Source organism: Diaporthe citri, assembly GCF_014595645.1.
Source record: "Diaporthe citri strain NFHF-8-4 chromosome Unknown scaffold_3, whole genome shotgun sequence".
NCBI classification, from domain to species: Eukaryota; Fungi; Ascomycota; class Sordariomycetes; order Diaporthales; family Diaporthaceae; genus Diaporthe; species Diaporthe citri.
This window is the reverse complement of record NW_025064848.1, coordinates 4,314,242-4,336,515: the sequence shown is the minus strand read 5'-3', so window position 1 is coordinate 4,336,515 and position 22,274 is coordinate 4,314,242. Positions and strand designations below refer to the sequence as shown.

General features: G+C 46.4%; 4 protein-coding genes across 4 annotated transcripts; 2 read left to right on the top strand and 2 right to left on the bottom strand.

The window, feature by feature from the left end:
* Positions 1-6,007: 6,007 nt before the first annotated feature.
* INS49_008775 (uncharacterized protein) lies at positions 6,008-7,476 on the bottom strand (the record flags this gene model as incomplete). The annotated part of the gene is made up of 3 exons (XM_043169514.1): positions 6,008-6,445; positions 6,520-7,353; positions 7,465-7,476. 3 exons carry the CDS (start codon positions 7,474-7,476, stop codon positions 6,008-6,010), a joined length of 1,284 nt encoding a protein of 427 aa, XP_043027194.1.
* Positions 7,477-8,213: 737 nt separating this feature from the next.
* INS49_008774 (uncharacterized protein) lies at positions 8,214-8,617 on the bottom strand (the record flags this gene model as incomplete). Its single annotated transcript, XM_043169513.1, has 2 exons — positions 8,214-8,407; positions 8,524-8,617. 2 exons carry the CDS (start codon positions 8,615-8,617, stop codon positions 8,214-8,216), a joined length of 288 nt encoding a protein of 95 aa, XP_043027193.1.
* Positions 8,618-12,895: 4,278 nt separating this feature from the next.
* On the top strand, positions 12,896-16,881 carry INS49_008773 (uncharacterized protein; the record flags this gene model as incomplete). Its single annotated transcript, XM_043169512.1, has 3 exons — positions 12,896-13,528; positions 13,593-15,864; positions 15,923-16,881. The coding sequence occupies 3 exons, from the start codon at positions 12,896-12,898 to the stop codon at positions 16,879-16,881; spliced, it is 3,864 nt and encodes a 1,287-aa protein (XP_043027192.1).
* A 1,088-nt stretch (positions 16,882-17,969) lies between these two features.
* Positions 17,970-19,240, top strand: INS49_008772 (uncharacterized protein; the record flags this gene model as incomplete). The annotated part of the gene is made up of 3 exons (XM_043169511.1): positions 17,970-18,046; positions 18,178-18,443; positions 18,522-19,240. 3 exons carry the CDS (start codon positions 17,970-17,972, stop codon positions 19,238-19,240), a joined length of 1,062 nt encoding a protein of 353 aa, XP_043027191.1.
* Positions 19,241-22,274: the final 3,034 nt, after the last annotated feature.

Genomic DNA, 22,274 nt, shown 5'->3' with positions numbered 1-22,274 from the left:
TAATTATAATAATAATAAAAACTTTATAAGTTTTTTATATTTAAGTATTTAAAAAGTTAATTAATATATAAAGATAATTAAAAAAATATTTTTATTTATATATATATATATAATATATAAAAAAGAAATTTAAAGGTAATAATAATAATAAAAAATAATAAAGATATTATATAATTAAAAGAAAGGTAAAAAAATAATGTTAATAAAAAGAAAAGAATATTATAATAAGGTTATTTATAATAAGTTTTTTAATAATAAATAAATTAATTAAAAAAAGTATTATTAAAATAATTAAAAAGGGATAATTAATAATTTATTATAAGAAATATATTTAATTTTCTTAATTAACTCTTTAAATATTTAAATAAATATTTTTTTATTATTATTTTTCTTATAAATAATATTAATTAAATGCTTAAAATTTATTAAAAAATGCCTTAAATTTACTTTTTAATATTAATATATTATTAATTAATATTAAAAAGCTTTTTACTTATTAAAAATTATAATTATTATCTTATATTAATATTAATAATAATAATAAATTTTCCTCCTTTTTATTATTTTTAAAAAGCTTAAAAAGTTTTTTCTTTTCTTTAAATATAACTTTATAAGCCTTTTAATTAATTTAATATTATTTAAGCCCTTTTTATTAAATTAAATATTCTTCTTTAAATATAAAGCTTAAAAATTAATACTTTTATATTTTATAACTTTTTATAACTTTATTATTTACTTTTTTTATTAATATATAAAAATACTTTTATAAGGCTTTAAATATAAAGTTTTTATTAAATATTTTTTAATTATTAAGTATTTATAATAATAATAATAATATATAAAGTTAATTAAATAAAAAGTTATTAATATTAATAATATTAATAGCTTTTTAAAACCTTTTAATAAATATATTAATAAAGGTATTTATAATATTAATAATGATATTATTAAATATTTATATAAAAAGTTAAAAATATAAAGATTAATTAATAAGTTAATTATTATATTAATATTATTTTTTTTATTTATTATTTTTTTAAAGCTTTTTTTATTTATATATAAAGTTAATATTATTATTATTAACTTTAATAATATTTATTTATTTAATAAAAAGTTTTTTTAAAGGATTTTAAATAATAACTTTATTATTAATTATTATTTATATTTATAAGTTTAAATTAATATTAATATTATTTATATATATATTATTTTTTTAATATAACATTATTATTATAAAAAGTTTTCCTTATTATAATAATAATAATTAACTTTATAATAAAAATCTTTAAAATATTATTATATTTATATTAATTTTTTATAAGCCTTAAAAATAAATAATTAATTATTATTTATTATAATTATTATATAAATAATAATTAATTTTTTTTAAAGGCCTTAATATAATAATAACTTTCTTATTAAAAAATATTTTTAAATACTTAATTATTAATAAATGTGATGGGCTTGGGCTATTGCCCAAGCCGTAATGCATGCCCGTGCCGGGCCCACACTGCGCTCAACCCTCTCACGTGATGGGGCACACACTTAAAAGATAGATCCAGAGTTAGGCCCTTTCAGGGCCTAACTTACTTCTTAAATATTGCAATTCATAACTCCTTTTGGGTACCTTCCAGCAAACGCTCAAGGCCAACCCATAACATTGAATTGCAATCTCCAAACCACATCGGGGAGGATACTTACATTATGGAGGCGAACGACCTTATACCCGGGATGTCAACCTTTCCACAAGACGCGCAGCCAGGGATCCCCCAACCTACTCCAACACCAAGGCTCACCCGCGACATCGCCTTTTCAAGCCAGAGATCTTCTTCATGGTTGGGTGAGACCATGACTCGAACTCTCGACCCTAGAGCTTGGATTATTTGTTATGGGCTCGGCCCCAAAGGGGCTCCAGGCTGGCTAGCGCCTTCTCCCATAAGCTGCAAAGCAGCAACCTTTTAACTAGGCCAAAAGGTACATAATAATCCAAGCTCCCTTGGATTACCTAGCCAGCCACTATAAGGCTTGGGCTTTCAGCCCAAGCCTATTATAAATAAATTATTTATTAAGCTAAGCATTAACTTTATTAATAAAGAATGCTTAAAAATTTTAATATTTAATTATTTTAATATTATAATATTATAAAATATTATTTATATTATTAAATATATTACTTTATAAATATATATAATTATAAAATAATAAAAACCTTTATTTAATAAAAATATCTTTATAATTTTATTATTAAAAAGTTTTCCTTATAATAAGCTTAGGCTATTGCCCAAGCCTTATATAATGTAGCTAAATAATCTAAGGGAGCTTGGATTATTACATACCTTTTGGCTTAGTTAAAAGGTTGCTGCTTTGCAACTTATAAAAAAAGGCGCTAGCCAGCTTGCAGCCTCTTTAAGGCCAGCCCATAATAAATAATCCAAGCTTTAAAATTAAGGGTTTAAGTTACGTTTGCCGCAAGTAAATACAGGCACCCCTTTTATAAAAAAAAACCCTAGCTTAAAAGGCAATATTGCAAGTAAGCCTTAGGGGTAATTATATCACTATATTAAGGGGGTCCTAGGGGAAGGGGCTATATAATAAGCTTAAGCTATTACCCAAGCCTTATATAATATGGCTAGATAATTCAAGGGAGCTTAAATTATTACATACCTTTTGGTTTAATTAAAAGGTTGCTGCTTTGCAGCTTATGGAAGAAGGCACTAGCCAGCCTGCAGCCCCTTTGGGGCCAGCCCATAACATTCCCTTAAAATACCTTTTAATTTTCTTTATTATACTTAATTAAATTAAAAATATTTTTATTTATAATTAATAACTTACCTTAAATAAAACTTATAATAACTTAATTATTATATTTCTTATATTAATAAGCTTAATTTAACTTAATTTTTTATTTTAAAAAAAGCTTATTAAATAATAAATTAATATTAAAAGCTTTATATTTATTATTATTAAATTTATTATAAGCTAGCCTTGGGTTGTTTGCCGTAATGTGCTTAAATAGGGGTTTATATTTAAAGTACAAAGGAAAAGATTCGCTCCTTATTTACACCCATATTAAAGCCTATTTTTATAAGGCTAAAGCCCATTAATTAATTATAATAAGTAAAGCCTAAACCATAATATATCCTCCTTCTTTAAGTTTTTATAACAAGCCTTAAAGGGCAGCTATATAATAAAAATAAAGGATATTATAATTTAATTATAAATTAAATATTATTCTTTACTTAGCTATTTAATTATATTTTAACACCTCTTAACTATGCTAAAGGCTTAGCTTATTATTTATAATTAATACGCCTTAGCCCTTATAATTTAATATATTAGCTAAAGTAAGCTAATAAGAAATAATTATTTAAATGCAAGCTAATAGCTAAACTAATAGCATTTTTATAATTTTTTAATGCAAGCCTTTTATATAAGCTCCCTTATTTAAAACCTTAGGACCGTGGATTTATTATATAATTTACAATTAATTAACGCTTAATTATAAGCAATTTGCTTTATTAACAAGGATTTTCTAAATCTTAAGCGTTTTTATAGTGCTAAACTAACTAACATATAATTAGCCCACTTTAAGCCTAGGCCGGCATTAAGCCAGTAATGCTTTTAAGCCCTACCTTATAAAAAAAAATTTTACGCCCCCTTAAATAAACTCTTCCCCTTTGCTAGCCTTAATTAATAAAAGCTATACCCTTATTTTCTCATAATAATTTAAGTAATTACATTTATAATAGCTAAGTTAGCTATATATAAAATACTTAACTTTGCTTATTAAAATCATTATAATATTAATATTTATTACTTTATTATTTTAAGATTAAGTATTATTTTTTCTTATTATAGCATTAAAAACGCCCTTATATTATTATAAAGCAAAGTAAAAAGCCTTAAATATATTTAGCTACTTTTTATAATTAAGCTAAGCTTTTATTATAAAGATTAAGCTATTAGCTATTAATAATATTTTATACTTATTTAGCTAATTTTAAGCCTTTACTATATAAGTTAATTAATTAAATTAAGTAAGAAATTTTACTATCCTCTTTTTATGGCGTTATTATAACGTAATTAAGCTAAGCCTAGCATATTTTTACTTAAAAGGGTTCTTAAGCATAAGGCAAACCTTTTTTAAAAAGCTCTTTAACTATCCTTTAAATATCTTTATAAAATTAATATAAGATAAAAATTAATTATAGAAAATTCCTAGCTAATTAAATATATAAAAAAATTAAGCTCTTTAATGCTAATTACCTTCCTATTTATTATAAACTTAGCCCTTATTTTTACCAGCTAAGTTATTAAATATTCTTAAAATAAAAGTTCCTTAAAATAAAAAAGGGCTTAATAAGCTATTATTATTCCTTTTAAGTTTCATTATATTAAGTTTTATATAATTATATTATAGGTTTATAATATAAAAGGATTTTAAATATATATTATAAGCTAGCCTTAGGTTATTTATTATAAGGTGCTTAAATAGGGGTTTATATTTAAAGTGCAAAGGAAAAGGTTCGCTCCCTATTTGCATTTGTGCTAAAGCTTATTCTTATAAGGCCAAAGCCAATTAATTAATTACAATGAGTAAAGCCTAAATCGTAATAAATTTAAAGCTTTATTACTTTATTAATAACATTAAAAAAGCCTTTATGTTAATAACTTTTATATATAATATTAAAAATGCTTTCCTTAATAACTTCCTTAATAAGGAATGGCTTTTTAGCTTCTTAATATCACTACCTTTAACATTGCTAGCTAATGGCAATGATTTAAATATACTTAATATCTTTTAACTAACATGGGTATTTTTAGCTTTATTTAAGCTGCTTAAAGCATTATTCTTATTAAGAATAACTTTAAAAGCATTCTTAATAATATATTAAGCAATATATTAAATAATTATTTACTTATTTTAAAAAGGCTTTAATTAAGTAATTAGCTTTTATTTTATAATAATAATAATCTTTATCTTTATTATTAACTTTTTTATATATAATAATAATATTAATTAATTAATATATGCTTTATTAATAAAGTAAATAATTTAATATTATAAATAAGTATATAGTTATAATAATTAAGCTTTTACTTTTTAAAGATTATTAAAATAAGTTACTTATTAATTTAAATAAGCTATAATTACCTTAAGCTAGGGTTAATAAAATATATGCCCCTTAACGTAATAAGCTTAAGTTAATTCTGCTACTCCTAATTATTTTAAAGATATATGTAAAATGGGGTTGTAATAACTTCTTTTTTGCTAAATTAGGTGCATGATGATATTAATGAGGGTGTTCATGAGAATCTTGGTGCGTATTCCGCGTTCACAGCCAAATTTTGGTGCGGGGGGGGGGGGACAGCTGACCAAAACGACAGGGGGGGCATCACTTTGCTTGAGACAGACAGTGGCTTAAAGCTACTCTATCTCGGCCATGATCGGCACAGTCCCACCTTCCCGCAGCATGAGAGCTGTTCCTGTGGTGCGGTGACCCTAATGCGGTTCTTGGTCCCTCGACAACGCTAGTCGCCAAAAAGCGGTCCAAGTTTGAGTACTTCTTCTTTGCCGCTTGTTAGAGGCTGGGAGAGCCAGGGATGGACTGGCCGGGCTGGGTTGGGCCGCGTTCACTATGAAATGTGCGCTTTATGCGTGACGAGGAAGTGAACTTGTCGAGAGGCAGTGTCGCCGCCGGGCCCGTGTTACCTATTTGATATCTACATTGGGATAGTGATGTCACATGTTCGCATTCATGGAAAGCGTGGAAGGGGATTCGTGTTGGTTATGAAGGTATCTATCTCGCGTGGGCATAGTATGCCGAGCATCGACAGGCGTGAAAATCGACCAAGGTGGGGAGGGTGCTCCGGAATAAGTGGAGATGGATCAAGAGCCAAGATTCGGGGGGATAGATTACGAGGAAATACATCATCTTTCTCTCGATTGCTGCCGGAGACCCTGCATGACAGAGCTAGGAAACCAGGTGAACAACGCTGCTCCCAATCACCAAGTTGGCTCGCTGCGCTCCACCTTAGGGGTCGCGAGGGCGTTGCGGTCTGCGAAGGGGTCGTTCTCGTCCTCGTCCTCGTCCTCAGACGCGTCGGCATACTCTGCGGGGGCCCGTCCGGGGACAGACGGCTGAGACGAAGGCTTCGACACGGCGGATGGCCTTGGAGGCGCCGCAGGACGGGCCGGCTGAGGTGGCGGCGAGTCGATGTGGAGGCCAGCCACGGCGCTGGTAGGGCTGCCGGGGGAGGTGGGCGACTTGCCCTTCTCGGTCATCATGCGGTACATGTGGGCCTGCTCGGCCAGCTCGTCGTCCGAGTCGCTGTCGGCGTCGATGGAGCGGTCTAGCTGCTCGAAGGTCATGAGGGCCTGGACGAGCTCGTCGTTGGCGTGCAGGAGGGAGCCGAGCCACTGCTCGGATTCGACGTGGTGGATCTAGTGTGTTCTGCCGTGTCAGAGGACGTTCCGTGGCTCGCAGACCAGGATTTCCATGTATGAATCTGACTTACGTATCTGAGGATCCTCCGCCGCAACTGCTTGCACGCCTCAAAATGCTGCACGGCAACTGCGTTCTCGGATATCCGCTCTTTCTCACGGTTGATGCTCTGCAGTGAGTTCATGAGATTCGTTGCCGCGATGGATGCCTCTGCGATGGCCGTCTTCATCGAGTCTTTCTCAGCTTCGAGGTTGAACTTGCGGTGTTTGGATTTCTTCTTGTCCTTGTCCTTCTTCTTCTTGTCCTTTGAGGAAGAAACATAGCTGAATGAGTTGACCTGCCCTGTTATGGGCGTGCTGAAGTTGGGCGGTGGAGACCGGGAGGATGAGGGCTGTGCTGGCTCTGGAGACGCCGGCTGCTCGTCCTCATCCTCGCCAAAGGGGTTTTCCGTTTCGCGAATGACACGGGACCGTTCCTGGGTGACGACCTGTTTGCGCTTCGGGAGCTCCTTGTACAGCTTGGCGATACGCTCCAGGCCAGGAGTGTTGTTGTACTCGGTGGCCCAGCTCCGGAATAGCTCTGAGCACTTCTTCTTCACATCAGGGTCCGACAGGTCAGAAGTGCCGCAGACACGCAGACGTTCAAGCAACGGTTCATCGGCGAATGCGCGTTGAAAGCGCGGCCCAGCGTTTTGGATCAAGCCATCGAGGAGGGTCAGAGCTCTCAGCTGGCGGTGGACGCTGCCGTACTTGAGCTTCTTCCGGATGGCGCGCGCGGCCTCAGCTGGCCCGGTGGCCTGCAACTTGACAACCTCGACGAGGTCAGGGATCCCGCTGAGATCATCCTCCTCGTAGGCCTCACTCGTCAGCTGTTCCACAGTAACAGTGACAGCCGAAAATGGCTTCTTCTGCAAGGGATATCAGCGATTGTCTTGGCTGCCAAGGATCAAGGCGAGCAGTGTTGTGAGGCGTCGTAGTCAACCGACGTGTTTACACTGTCCTGGCTGGAGATGACCTACTTGGGAGAACATTATGCCGGCTCGTATCTGCGAACAGCCCTCTCCCAGTGATACACGCAGCTGCGTCTGCTGCTGAGCTTGGGATCTCCGGGTGAGATATGGACAGCAGCTCGTCGTCGTGCAGTCACGCGCACACTCAACTCGACTCACTCAGCCTTCATCCGAAGGTGCAGGCGGGGCGGAGACTCTTCGGCTGGTGAAACTCAGGCGGCGCATCCACAGGGCGGATCGCGCCGTGCGACAGCTGCAGTGGGGTTCACAAGGGGCAATGCTGTGGACGGGCTGGAGCAGCAGTCAGGTGCACAAAGCAAACAACAACAGGTAATCCATGGCTAACGCTAGCTTCAGGTCGGCAGCGAGACTGCTTTGGGTCACAGATCATAAGAGCAGCGCGGGGATGACGTTGCACTGCCCCGGTTGAACAAGCAAGCGAGCGATAAGATAAAGAGCGACCCCTCTCCCCGTCCATCACACTGTACTGTAAAAGCAAGACCTAACCCTAGCGTTCATTACTTCGCATGTGGAACATCGCGAGTGACAACACATCTGATAAGGTTGGTCTGAATCCCCAACGTTTGGTCCAAGTTTGAGGATTCATTTTGATTGCAGTTCGGTGCCAACGGCCGGTCAGATATAGGGTTCAGAGTGGACTACATAGCAGTCGCACGACTGCACGCGGTGACTGGACCATCACATCCACAACCTCCAGGCACCGCCGGCATCCAATATTCTGCCTTCGCCACCTGGATCTAGGAGCTGGAAGTCGCCCGGATCTCCATGTGATACACCTTGGGCTCCTTGGTTGAGAACTTCTTCGCGTCCTCATAGAACGTAGCATTCTGCTCCTCTCCCAGGTCCTTGAGCGACTTTTCGAGAGCTTCCTTGCTCTCGAACACGGCCTGGAAGACGGCCTCATACGGGTCGTTCTCATCCAGGGACGTGGCTGCCGTCCAGCGCTCATGGCTGGGTCGTTCCCTAGAGTTCCCCAGAGATAATCAGCCAACGTTCTTTTCAATGTCCTGAAAGGGCAAAGATATGGGCCGGTGCAGGCACACTCACAGGTTGAGGTCACGAGAGGGATATGCTTATTGACGTAGTAGTCCTTGTCAACGTTGGACCCCTTCTCGTATGCTGCGACGAAAGCGACGGGCATTTTTCCTGGGTTTATGTATGGAAAGACAAGTTTGATTCTGGGAGAATTTCTCTCGATGGAAAACGATTCTGCAAATAAGTGACTGAGATAAAAGGTGACTTGGGTAAAGGCCTCCAGTTGAAGAGCAACCGCAAGTTGGTGAACGCCGTCCGAACACTTTGTATACATACCTTTGGAATCAGACGCGTGCTCGTTGCCATGACGAGTCGTTATGAACTGTGTGAACATGCGGGGTGTTTCGACGCGTCACATCTTATGCTTGAAGTCTCTTGTCCCGGTCATGCCGCCTTTTAGCATCGGAGCAAATCCCAGCTTCCCCAGAAAATGCAATGCTTACGGCCACAATTGACAATGCGATGACCTGCGATGGGAATTCCTTTTTCCCACGAATACGCGCTTTGAGGGCAGAACAAAAGCGCCGAGGTAAAACGCCTGGACCTGGCTTGATCTCGTGGCAGTGGCGGTAAGACTTGCATTGGCTATAAGTGTTTCACGTTTGAGGCCTCTTGACACTGGCTTCCGAGGTTATTTTGTATGGCTCTCTGGTGCGGAAATTGATACACCTCATTCCCTTCCTCTGTTCCACGGTACGAACAGGTCTACCACCTACCCTCTGAATCTTTCAAGATACGGTAAAAGTATACTGGTATATATCATTCAACTTGTTCTAAAGACTCAGAATCAAGTCTAGCCCGTGACCGCAATTTCAGAACCGGTTGTTGACAAGTGAATACTACTCCAGTTCGTGTTTGGAAATTATTGAAGGGAGTAAGTTCTGTGGCCTCTGGACAGCAATGTTGAAGGTATCGCTTCTGTTTTATATTGACAATAACAAGACAGCTTTGAATATTTTGTTGTGTTGTCTCGTTCATTCCTTGCTCCCTTGAAATTCCTCAGTACTATTAGGTGGTCTCGTTTTTAATCTGTACACATATGCTTCTTAAGCAATATGCATCCAGTCCCTTCATACAGTGTCAGTGCTGTTAACCAGCCAGATATGTACTTTACAAACCATGCCAAGGTAGCTTTGTTATCTCCTCAGGCATTGTGGTTAGCTTACTTGGTGAGGGTCTTCTTGGGAGGTTGTTCTTGTGGTTTCACGAAGATCCCTTGGGAAGGTGTGTGTCGATGTGGATGTAAAGAGACCAAGTTTTCGGCTGGGACTGCATTTGTGGAGTTCATTTTATAGACGGATTGCTTCGAGACTATTTTGGTCTTTGCCGTATGACGGATTGCCCGACTAGAAGTACTTTCCCTGTGGCATTTGTCTACTCAAGGTTAGATGCATGGCTGAATACCTCAAGTTGACTCCGAAGTGCTGTGGCAGATTTGTCTTGGGCTACTTGTGTTGACGGTTTATGGCGCCGCCAGAAGCGGTTCTTGCTAGCCTCGTCTGTGCGGCTGTCACTATTTTCTTAGCCACAAGCTATGATCATGTTCAAAACCTGCTATTATCGGCATTGTATTTTTTTTTAACGCTGGGTGTTTAAGTATTTTTCACTGTATGAAGGGACTGGATGCATACTGCTTTAGAAGCATATGTATACAGATTAAAAACGAGACCACTCAGGCGTTGGGAGTGAGAGTCTAGGGATAGTCTCTCTACGTTGAAAATTCATTATATCGCTTTTTTGGGAATAAGATGCTACCTGTCAAGCCCAGTCTAATGATGTGGCGATTGTTCTTGCACTCCGCTGTCACCAAGTGATCCAAATTGTTCTTGTGACAAGTCTGAAAACGTTCCGGTTGTTCCAACAATTGTGCGGTAATCATAAAGATTACTCTGAATACGCGGACTATGGTATAACAACCTTATGCTGAGTTGGGTTCATTTGTGATGAACAGACCATGAACGACTATTTGAGTTCGCTGAATAATCAGGTGAATGCACCCAAATTGTCTTTCACAGCCTTACAACGGTCAGTGATAATGAATCTTAGACTTCGCTGCATGCCGGATGACCTTTGGTCGAACTTGTGAAGTTTAGTTGACTGCCAGTATCTCTTGCTTACGAGGCGACACATAATCATTGCTCTGCTTGAAAGACTCGCAATCCATTGGAAGTCACAAAAGCATGGGTCCACAGGATATCGAAAGCATCAACTTGATATTCGAGTTCGACACGGAAATGTGCACTTCAAAGGTGTACTGAGCGGCCACACTGTGAACTATGTCACAGTCTCTGTGCTTGGAGGCTGGGCAGAATGAACAACATGGTTGGCTCGATATCAGATCCTTCAGCCCAGTAGGTGGACTCCTGATCTCCTGAATTCAGAACTACATCATCAGATCAGTCGAGCAGCGCCAACAAAACCCCAACTTTGGAGGAACCGGATTCGAAATCCCAGGGGAACAACACAGTCGCCATTGAGCTCCCAGTGGCTTCCAACGCTTTGCTCTCTGCCCAAATACACTGTCCACACCATGCAGGCTCTAGACCACATCCGATGGTGCAATCTCTCACAGAAACTTAACCCCCTCAGGATGCTGATCAAGCAAGGATTAAACAACACACAACACTTCAAGCACAGTCCTGGATACAGCAACTAGGCAGATCGTCTAATTCAGGTCTATGTGCGAGTATTGACAGTGGCATGGCGAAGCCGACGGTGGAAGCGCTCATCACTGGTATATCTGAGTTTGACGAGAGCATTTTGATGAAACCTCAAGGAAGGGTATATGGGAGGACATGATGATGCACGCCATTGTGCACACCGAAACGGCATACTCAGAAGTGTATTTGAGACTGCACAGTTGACTGCAGTGTCCTTGCAGAGGAAAGAGAAAGACCAGACTATTGCCGGAAATTGGATTTCAGGAAGAGAAGAAGGCTTACGAAGGCTTGCCAGGTTCTGGAGGGATTACGGATTGATGATCTCCTCAGTCAACGCTTGACAGCGGTGGAGGACTCGGCAGCTTCTAAATTATTTCTGCCCACGAACATAGCATCGTCCGTCCAAATCATGTGGGACAAAGCTCAATTTCTAAAGGTGTTTAAGAAGGCCACCGTTCACTCTCGATTCCACTCTAGAGACAGCGCCCAGTAGTAAGTGCAGCTCAAAAGATTTCACAGCTATATGAGCAACTCACCCAAATCCACTAACATATATCTAGCTAAGTAAACTCACTTAATCACATATTGAACCGGGCCTATCTTCCCAACTTTGAGGACATGACCTACTGTTGAGCCAAAGCCACAGATATAGACGAGACGAGGATGGTTCTATGCGGCAACCCCTATCTTTCTAACTTGGAGACCATCTGGACGTAGCAGAAGAATGCTCAAGTGGACATGCATTTTGGGAAAATCAACACCATCATCCTCAAAGCGGACATATCATGCTACGACATGGCCCTTGTCCATAATGAGAGCTAGAACAGGATGATGGAACAACTCACGGTGGTTCATGAAGGTCCACTTTATTATTATTTTCACCGTGGTTCTCTATTCAAAAGTACATTTCCTAACTACCTAGGTACAAGGGCCAGCCTGAAAGCATCAATGACACACTGGAATACTTGGCTTCTCAAATCAAACATGAGGACGAAAGTTCAGAGCATGTCAAAGCCCCTGTCTAATTCTGTCGTCAGGATAGCATAGTTTCATTGAATATGAGCATGAGAAGTTCGCTCTGGATGCTACATGGAAGAGATGTTATTTATAATTAATTAGATGCCTACATAATATTGACAAATTTTATAAAACAATGCTCTTTGGGATGTGAAAGCTTGACTCGACAAGACTCACTTACACCCTCAGTCAGCCACCGAGTGTGCCACACTTCTGCATTCTACAGACTGCTGTCTGCTTGCGATTGGAATCATAGACCATCGGAGTCACCCACTCCAAGGAAGAGAGAGTGCTAAGCTAATTGGATTAGGACAGCACCTGGGTACCTACTGCTGGCACGTGCATGCAGTGTGACATGGCAGCGTAGGTACGTACCTCTGTCCCTCTCCACCCAAAGTATCTAGGCCAGTAAGTCTAGCTGTCGGGGTCCTGTTGTGGGGCGCTTCCGATGACGCTAGCACCACAAAAGGAATGGCGGGTTGCAAAAGAAGTGGGCTTCTTCCTGATCAACTTTCGAAGTTCCACGACGCACTTACAAGCTGTGGCCGTCTTCCTTCCACACCGTCCTCGAGTCTTCTTCCCATCAACACTCTCCGCCTCCCTATAACCTCAGGATTTGGACAGCCCTTCCTGTCAAGTCCCTCTACTGGTTACTGTCTCTTGGTCTCCTGTATTGTCTCCCTTCTCACCAGCCGCCCGTGCACACAATGGCTTCCCCTGTCCAGGAACTGTCCGCCGCCCAGAAGCTGGCCCAGCAACATGCCGCCGAGGGTCATCATGTCACTGTCGAAGACGTCCCCGATGATGATCTGAAGCCCCACGATGCCTCTGCCGCTGCCGCCGACTCTCCTGCCCTGTCCACAAAGGCAGCTGGGAAGCAGAAGGAGACAGCCCCTGCTGCCAGCACCCTCGACACCCAGTCCCGTGAGCTGTTCCCCGACCTTGGCGGCCCCAAGCCCCAGCCCGCCGCAAAGACTGCTCCCAAGTGGAACGTCCTCTCCGACAAGACGAATGGCCACAGCCCTGCCAACGGAACCCCCCGAGCTGCTACTCCCTCCTCCGGCGCAGCCACCCCTACTGCAAAGTCCGCCGTCCCCTCGGTCTCCATCCCTGGCCGCAAGAACATCGAGACCATCCGCCTGCGCCCTGAGCACATGAAGGGCCGAGACCAGCTGAGGCGTCCTCTTCCCGACATCATCAAGGACCTCAACAGGACTTCCCGTGCCACCATCTCCATCGCAAGCAACACCACCACCAATGGAGCTGTTTTCGAGGCCACCGGACCCCAGGAGGCTGCTCAGCGGGCTCTCAAGGAGCTCGTCAAGCAGATTGGCACTCCTGTACGTCCTCTCCCCTTCCCAAGAGCATCATGTACCATCCGCAGTCCATGCTGACCAGTCGCAGCAATCCATCTCTGTCCCCATCCCCCAGTCCGCTCGTGCCCATGTCATTGGAAAGCAAGGATCTACCATCAAGGCCCTGCAAGAGAAGACGGGAGCGCGTATCGAGGTCCCCAAAGACGATAAGAGCGGTGCACCTGTCGACGAACTTGACGATGATGTCTATATAAATGTCAAGATTGAAGGGAACACCATCTCTGCTGCCCAGGCGAAACAGGAGATCGAGAAGATCGTCGGCGAGCGCGCTGCCAAGGTGAACACCAAGGTGAAGGGAATCCCCGCCGAATTCTACCCCTTCATCGCAAGCGCCAGGGAAGATCTGCTCAGCAACCCCAATGTTGGTAGCGGAGCCCAGATCCGCATCCCGCCCCATCGCACGTGGTCATCCCAGGCCACTACCGCCGTACCTGGGCCCGGCCAGCGCCCAGCTTTCCAGCCTGCTGCAGACCACCACATCCAGCTGGAAGGCGAGCGTGCCGCCGTACTTGCTCTCAAGGCAGAGATCGAGCGTCGCGCCGCCGAGCTCCGCGAGCAGCTGCTCCTGCAGCAGCTCGAGATCCAGCGCGGCCGTCATCAGTTCATCATCGGCGAGTCGGCATTGTCACCCGAGGAATTCTTCGACCAGACGGGGTGCGCCATTATTCTACCCACTGACGAAGATGATGATGCCATCACCATCGTTGGCCCGGCGGACCAAATCGCGGAGGGTCTGGAGAAGGCAGAGCAGTTGGCGATGAGCATGCAGATGAACAACGTCGACCACCTGAAGTGGACCAACAAGCAGGCTCCTGGTCAAGGCGCAGTACACTCCAAGAATGTCACGCGCTACCTTCGCCAACGCAGCGAGATTGACCGCCTGGAGAAGCAGTACCGTGCCCACATCAACACTCCTTTCTCTGGGGATGGCGCCCTTCCCTGGGAGCTCTACATCCCTCAGGGCCAAAAGCTGGCTGCGGCTTCATCTGACATTCGGAGTCTGTTCGAGAGCCACCCTCCTTCGAGGTTCAGCACCCTGGGCCAAAGTGAGGTTGATCCATTCTACTATCCTTACATGCAGAACGAGATCAGACCCCATGTCCGGGAGAACTACGGTGTCCAGGTGGTCATCCCCGACCCATCCGACCCTGGTAGCCCCATCCTCCTCGTCTACGAGGCTCTGGGTCCGGTCGAGAGCTCCTACGAGATCCCCCGTTCGACACCATCTCAAGATGACGTCCGCAAGTTCCAGCGGGGCCTGAACGATGCTCGCAAGCACATCCAGGACCTCCTGAGCCAGCAAGAGGGGATCGTGGCCGAGACAGTTGAAGTGCCCCTTAAGTTCCACGACAAGCTGAAGAAGTTCATCGCAAAGGAGCAGGACAAGCGACGCGCCAACCAGCCAAGGATCCGAGTCAGCCAACTGGGCCTCAATGTCACACTGCGCGGTCCAGCCTCCGCTGTTCAGAATCTTGCTGCTAAGGTGCGAGCTTTTGTTGAGCAGGAGAAGGCCGACGAGAAGGAACGCGGTTTCATTCTGGAGTTTGACTTTCCCCAGAAGTTCGCCAACCATCTCATTGGCAAGGGTGGTAGCAACATCAAGGAGCTTCGTGACAAATTCGATGTCGACATCCAGGTCGAAAACGGTCAAGTCCAGCTCAAGGGACCCAAGGCCAAGGCCGCGGCTGCGCGGTCACACATTGAGTCTCTCGGCAAGAGCTGGGCAGACGAGACTACGATGAGACTTCAAGTTGATCCCAAGTTCCACCGTGAACTGATCGGTGCCCAGGGCAGCGAGATCAACAAACTGCAGAACCGATACAAGGTCCTCATATTCTTCCCACGCGGCGAGAAAGCTGGCAAGGATGACGACGCCAATGCCGATGCGGGCGATGAGGCTGGCAAGAGCCGCCGCCAACAAGCTGCGGACGAAGTCATCATTCGGGGCCCAAGCAAAGGCGTGTCACAGGCCTACGACGAGCTCAAGGACTTGGTTAATTGGCTGAAGACAAACTCTTTCACGGCAACAGTGACTGTCCAACGGAAGCAGCTACCATCTTTGATTGGGCAAGCTGGCACCGCCATGGAGGCAATTCGCCAGCAGACCGAGACGAAGATCGATGTGCCGAACGACCGGGATTCTACCGATTCTGTCGTCGAGATTCAAATCAAGGGGAAGAAAGACAATGTCCAGAAGGCCAAGAAGATCATTGAGGAGAAGAAAGCCGTCTTTGATGACACTGTCGTCAAGACCATCGACGTAGAGAGGAAATATCACAGAGCCCTCATCGGTGCTCAAGGTCAGCTCATACTTACTCTGACGTGGACTTTTGACTTCGGAAGCTAATTATGTTGCAGGCTCAAACTTGCGAGCCATGATTCTCGAAGCTGGCGGTTCCGACGAACCTCGTGAGCGGGCTAGGATCATCCAATTCCCGAAGCAGGAAGCCGACGGCAACACGATCAAGCTCGAGGGTCGCACTGAGGTGGTCGACAAGCTTATCAAGCAGGTTGAGGCCTTCGTTGCCCATCGCGAGAGCCAGGTCACAGCCACAGTCGATGTACCGACTGAGAAGCACAGGTCGTTGATTGGCCGTGGTGGTGACGCCAAGAAGCAGATAGAATCGCAGTTCAAGGTCTCGATCGACATTCCCAGGCAGGGAAGCGGTGAGACGGCCGTCAAGATCACCGGCCAGGAGCCTGACGTCGAGAAAGCCAAGGAGCACATTGCCAACTTGACCAAGGAGAAGCCGGCGGAAACCATCCAGGTTCCCCGTAGCGTTCACCAAGCCATCTCGAATGGTGGACAATTCTTCCGCAAGCTGAGAAACGACTTCCACGTCACAGTTGACCATGCCGGCCAGACACCCCCGCCCAAACTCACTGCCGCACCTCGCGCCAACGGAGGCGCCCTGCCGCTCATCACCGACGACGACGTTTCTGCTGACGAAGTCCACTCCTGGAACGTGGTAGAGAGCATCTCAAGCGAGGAAGGCGACATCCCTTGGGTGCTCAAGGGCTCTCCGGAGAACATCGAGAAGGCCAAGAAGGCCATCACCACAGCCATGGAGCAGACACAGAGCAACGTTACTGGTTACCTGGTCCTGCCTGACCCGAAGACATACCGCCACGTAATTGGCCAGGGTGGCAGCAAGGTGAACTCGATCCGCAAACAGAGTGGCTGCAAGATCAATGTGCCGCGTGACCAGGGCGAAGCCATCGAGGTCATTGGCACCAAGGAGGGAGTTGAGAAAGCCAAGGACCTGATCCTGGCTGCTGTCCGCGACGGTGTCAGTGGTTCCAGGGCGAGGGAGTAGAGCAGCTCTGGCCCTGGCCACCAGGTGCTGGAAGCCGATGACACGCAGGGCTTGTGGTGAGCGGTGGACAATAATCATGATAAGCTCACCTGAATTTTTGGACCAGTGGGAGGTAAAAGTTATTTTGGAGTCTGCTTTCTGGGTTGCAAAGCATCCGGGTTATAAATACGTTGACTTCACCAAATCAGCCAGCCAGCCAGTATGGACAAATGTAGCGATCTCATACTGATCAAGGTTCCTCATGGCACAAGATGCCTAGCCTAGGCCTGCAGCTGTGAGGGTGTGTTCTGTAGAAACAAGTGCTATAGCACTTGAGCTTCTTGTCAGTGACCTCATTCCGATATTCCTTCAAGCCTCATTTCTCATGAAGCAATGTGGCATGTAAGAGATAAGTCTTCTGTGTCAAGTCACACATAGGAACTCGAGGGCTGTGCCTGCTCTTGCATGCTTCTATTCATGTATTCACAACTACATATAGTCTGTGGCTCCAACTGCCTTCACAAGATCAAGTACAGATACCGACAGCATTCTTCCGCTAGAACGGACCTGCCTTTCTCCACATCGCTAATATGTATTGCCCAAGTTATTATGAGCCGCTGTCCAACTGTGTGAAGAAGATCGAGGGGCTGTCGTGTGGTGTATGCATAGCTTCTCATCATAGCCCGGCCCTCCCATATCACGTCGTTCCTACTCACATGTGGCTTTATGCCACAAAGCGCTCGAGTTGCATTGTTGCAGGCTCGCCTCTGTTGGCGGACATGTCTTGACCGCGTCGGCGAATATCTCGATACGTTTTCGTCGCGTCGGGGAATGCCTCGCCATGTGTAAAAAGAAGCCCACAGCCTCTGGACGCCGGCTTGCGCGTCCTGGCCATCCTCGAGGGTTGTCTAGTAGGCCATCACTAATGCCACTTGCCGCTGAACGAGTAAAGGCTCGAGTAACTCCGGGAATGCTTCACTTTCTTTTAGTAAACACCATACAAAAACTTTTCCCCCTTCGTCCTTGCCCTCCACCCCTCTTGAACTGTTGCCTCTGCCACACCATCTCGTTGTCAACTTCTTGCTCTTCCGCATCAGAACACAGACAACATGGAGACAACTCAGGGTCAAGCCTCGGCACAGTATCCCGCCGATCCCAACGGTGGTCAACGTCCGGTAGTTGACTCGTAAGTGACCTGCTTTATCTGTCCCACAACACACTTGCTGTATCCCTTGCACACTGCGGGCGCTGCCAGTGGCCTTGAACGTCTTCTAGGCTATTAGTATTTTGATACTAACATGGTTTGCAATACCACAGCCCAGCTACATCGCAGGGTCAGGGAAGATCTTTCGACTGCCGCATCCTCTTCTTCACCCTCCGGCTCGGAATCGTCCTCAACGCCCTCGCGTACAGAGACGTCATTGCCCAAGGTTCAGGTCGCCTGTGTAGGCTGCTGTCTCAGATCAAGGCCAACCTCCCCGAACAGGCTTGCGATATCAGTCCCATCGAGGCGATCGTGATCAACAAACTGTCGGACCGGCACAGCTTCTTGACCTGGATGTTGCAACACCTGCAGTTCACCTGTAAGTCAGCCATGCGCTTGGATGACATCAGTTGAATGTCCTGTATCCGGCAGTTTCTAACACGAAGTCTTCTTCAAGATCAACACCCAATTAACACACCGTTGCCCGCGGACCTCATTCCACGTCCTACGTATGATCGCTGCATCTCGATATGGGTCGACCTGCACACGGTTGCACACTTCTTTGAGATTGAGCGTCTCCAACAATTCACCGCCGCCTGTGTGAGCACGCAAATCACAACGCTTTTCACGAGATTCTTCCTCATCTCCACGGTGGGTTCTCCGGGATCAGCGCAATTCAAGCAGCCCAACATACCCGGCATGCTGGAGCAGACAGCCGATGCCATCGCGAGGGCGGCGCGCGTCGTCCCTGCCACCAGCGGGCTCTGGGTTCGGACTGCGCGCTTCTTCCTCACCATGCGGCATGTCACCGACTTCCTCGACGGCGGACACCGGGTCATGCAGCAAATCCTGCGGCTCAACCACATTGGCCCCTTTGCCCACGCCTTGGTGAGAGCAGAACTCTTTTGCCAGTCCGCCGGCCTCGAGGGCGTCTTTCAGACATCCATGGACTGGAACCTGCAGCACGCGGACTGCGCGTGTACGGGCTGCAGCAACATAATCTGGCGCGGGGACCTGGTCAAGCGGACGTCTGCCGAGATAGCTTCTGGCGCGGTGCAGAAGTTCGCTTTGGTCAACCCGTACGACGGCTTCAAGACTGTGTTCTGCGACTTTTGCAGCCGGCGCTGTGGTGTGCCTTGGGACAACGGAAACAAGCCTTGCGTTCCGCACGAGTAGACTCCGTCTTCTTGTGTTCACGGACTGCGTTGCTGGACTTGACCAAGATTGTGGGGGACGGATTACCCCATCTGGCGCTGGGCGACGAAGGACTGGCGATGGCTACCCAGTCTGTGGTGCTCGATCGCGTGCTGTTGTCGATGTTGACTGAACGAAAAATGGTGAACGCATGGGAACGGGCGCACGCCTGAGGAGAGACAGACAGCTCTAGCCACCTTGTCCGGAAGTGGACCAGTGCGTAGTGGCATTTTGGAGGGCAAAGGAACAAGTGCTGAAGCAAAGAGAGTAAATGGACAGAATGAGGTCTCAGTCATGGATGTTGATCGATGGCAGAAGCACACACATCTTCGTCAATCGGAGAGCTACGCACTGTCCATCGGTATCATGCTTTGAGCATTGCAGACCACCACAAATATGTGCACAGCCTTGCGATATGCGAGTTCGTACTAGCAAGACGACCGATCAACACGTCGTCTTCCGTCTAGGGAAGAATAAGAAGACTGGAAACGATCTCCGTTGCTACGAGTGTCGTCTCGTGCTCGGTGCTTTTCCCTCCCGGACCGACGCGGCTGCGGCCAGGAGCCACACTTTGCCAAAACGAGAGCATACCCAAGCTCGCCCGCCAGCAGCTGTCCTCCCGTAGGTTCTCTTCATGGTAGATGCGTGGGTAGGCAGATAGATGAGTACCCTGTAAGCCCTTCCCTCAGCGACTGGCCACGTACTTTCGTCTCTCAACAGAATGCGAGGGCGGCCAGATCGACGGTCTCGCTCGCATTGACGTCCCATGAAAGCGCAGGCTTGGCCTCGAAGCCATGTCGTCCGCAGCTGCTTGGTCCGATGTTTTGCTTATCAGAGCTCAGGATACGAACCGGGCCCGGCGTCAGCAGGCCGGCAGCTCGGATGGCCGGTGGCGCTCGACCTCACTGGAGGCCCCCGACTGCTTGTGGACGTGCGTTGAGTTCCGTTTATGAGGTGAAAGTAGTGATCGCCCACAGGCGATGCTGCCCTAGTGGACAGAAAACAGTAACCCTTCGTCGCGGGAATATGTCCGGTTGAGAGGCTTACTGGCCTTCCGCTATGCTGCGCTATGCTGCGGGCGTCATCCGAGAATACGTTTCCCGGGAGCAATGCCTAATAGCGTCCGACCGCCAGCAGCGTATTCCGAATTTGCCCCAGTGACCCTGGTCTCCTGTCCGATGTGCTCCCGCGTGTCCCTGCTCTGATGACGCGACTCTACCTCGGTAGTGATTGTGTCTTGTGTCACTGGATTGTCCAACGGGGAAGAAGCTCTCGACACATACGTCACCAAGCACAGCAGGGTCTGCTCGTCGGGAGCAGGACCACTCAGATATACGAGAGTGTTTTCTCATCGAAAACAGTGGTCTGAAGGCAATAGACGAGGTGAGGGTTGGACCAGGGAACAAGACAGGCTGGACGGAAGTGTGGCAAATCATTGCCTCATTTAACGTAGTCGCACACAGGACCAAGGGGGGCCAGAAGTGAGGACCAGCTCGGTTACACGGAAGCAGAAGCCGAACATGATTGCACCCAGAGCCGTCCACGGTCAATTTATGCTTGCTCCTCGGTCTCCATCCCCGGGGCCCCTGGCGAGGAACAGAATCACAACAAAATAAAACAGCCTTGGAATAGACTTTGTTTGGCTCGGACCCTGCATGTGCAATGCTGCCCTTGTTTGGGTGACTGCGAGAATTGCCTTCTGACCTGGCTTCCTGGGCCCTGCAGGCAGGTTCAAAGTTGAGAACTGGATATGAAAAAGACCCTCTGGTCTTCTGTCAGTCTGTCTGCACGCTGCCGGGCTGCCCAGACAGCGTCAGTCATTGTGCAGTGCAGTGGCAGCAACGAAGAGAACAACAGCAAGAAGGGGCCAGGAGGGCAGGAATCTTGGAAGCTCCAACATGCCCTCCTAGGTTCAATGTTGCTCCTGGTGGGGCCCCACCATGGATTGTTCCCGCTGACCCCTGCTCCCCACCAGATTAGCGCCGGACACAATTCGCACTGTATTCATCGTCTAAACCACCAAAAGATGCACCGTGCACAGCGTGCGAATTCCCACCAGCCCACACCATGAAGTCAGCATTGTATACGGTATACATGGCCATTGTACCTCCAACCCTGGCCCTGAGCGATCGATGGGTGCCAAAAACCGCAGGTGCGAAAAAGGAGCAGCTTCCAATGGAACGAGAAGCAGCAAAACAGGGCAGCAGCAGCAAGCAGCAGCAAGCAGCAGCACAAGCCTGCGACCTGCCAACCGTTCTGGCCGTTCCAGCACCGTACCAGTCTGTGCCTAGGCGCCGCCAAAAAAAGCAAGGAACGCAGCCCGAATCACCTCATCGGCCTGACCTTGACTGACCCGTCCTCGAAACGACAAGAGACGTGAGCGTCTGGTGATCAGGAGCAAGCATCTCGAGAAACTGAGCCCAGTGCAGCCGACAGGTCCAGAGCCCAGCCCAGGCACCGTCTCGGTCTCGCCTCGCAACGGTCGACGGCTGCTCCCTCTCGTCGCCAAACCACTGGGACCTTGGGGGATCAGCAACAACACCACAGACATCACACTACCTGCGCTGCACCTTACCCCTACTGCACTAGCAGTCCGGTCAGCCACCGTCACCGTCAGCAGTCACCGTCGATTGACCGCTGGGCACTGATTACTGTGGCTACTGTCTGTTTGACTCCCGGGGTGGTGGCAGTTGGCGCCTCAACCCAGTGTGGCAGCTCTGGCCAGTACGGTCCGCATTCCATCCCACCAGCTTCGTTGGCTTCCTCTCCGTCTCCAGCTCTGCGCCCTGCCGCCTGTCGCCTGTCACCTGTCGCCGTCTCAGCTACTACAGACACGCCCGCTGGCTCGCCCTACCCCTCGCCCGCACCGCGCCTATCACCTGTCGCGTCTGCCCCTCCTCGCCCGCAAGGAGGGCCCATCAAGAGCAGGGACAGCAAGGGCAAGCGGGCCACTCAGCGCCTCCTGTCCTGACGCATCCCGCACAAGGACACCCCCATCGTTGATCTCCCTGATCCC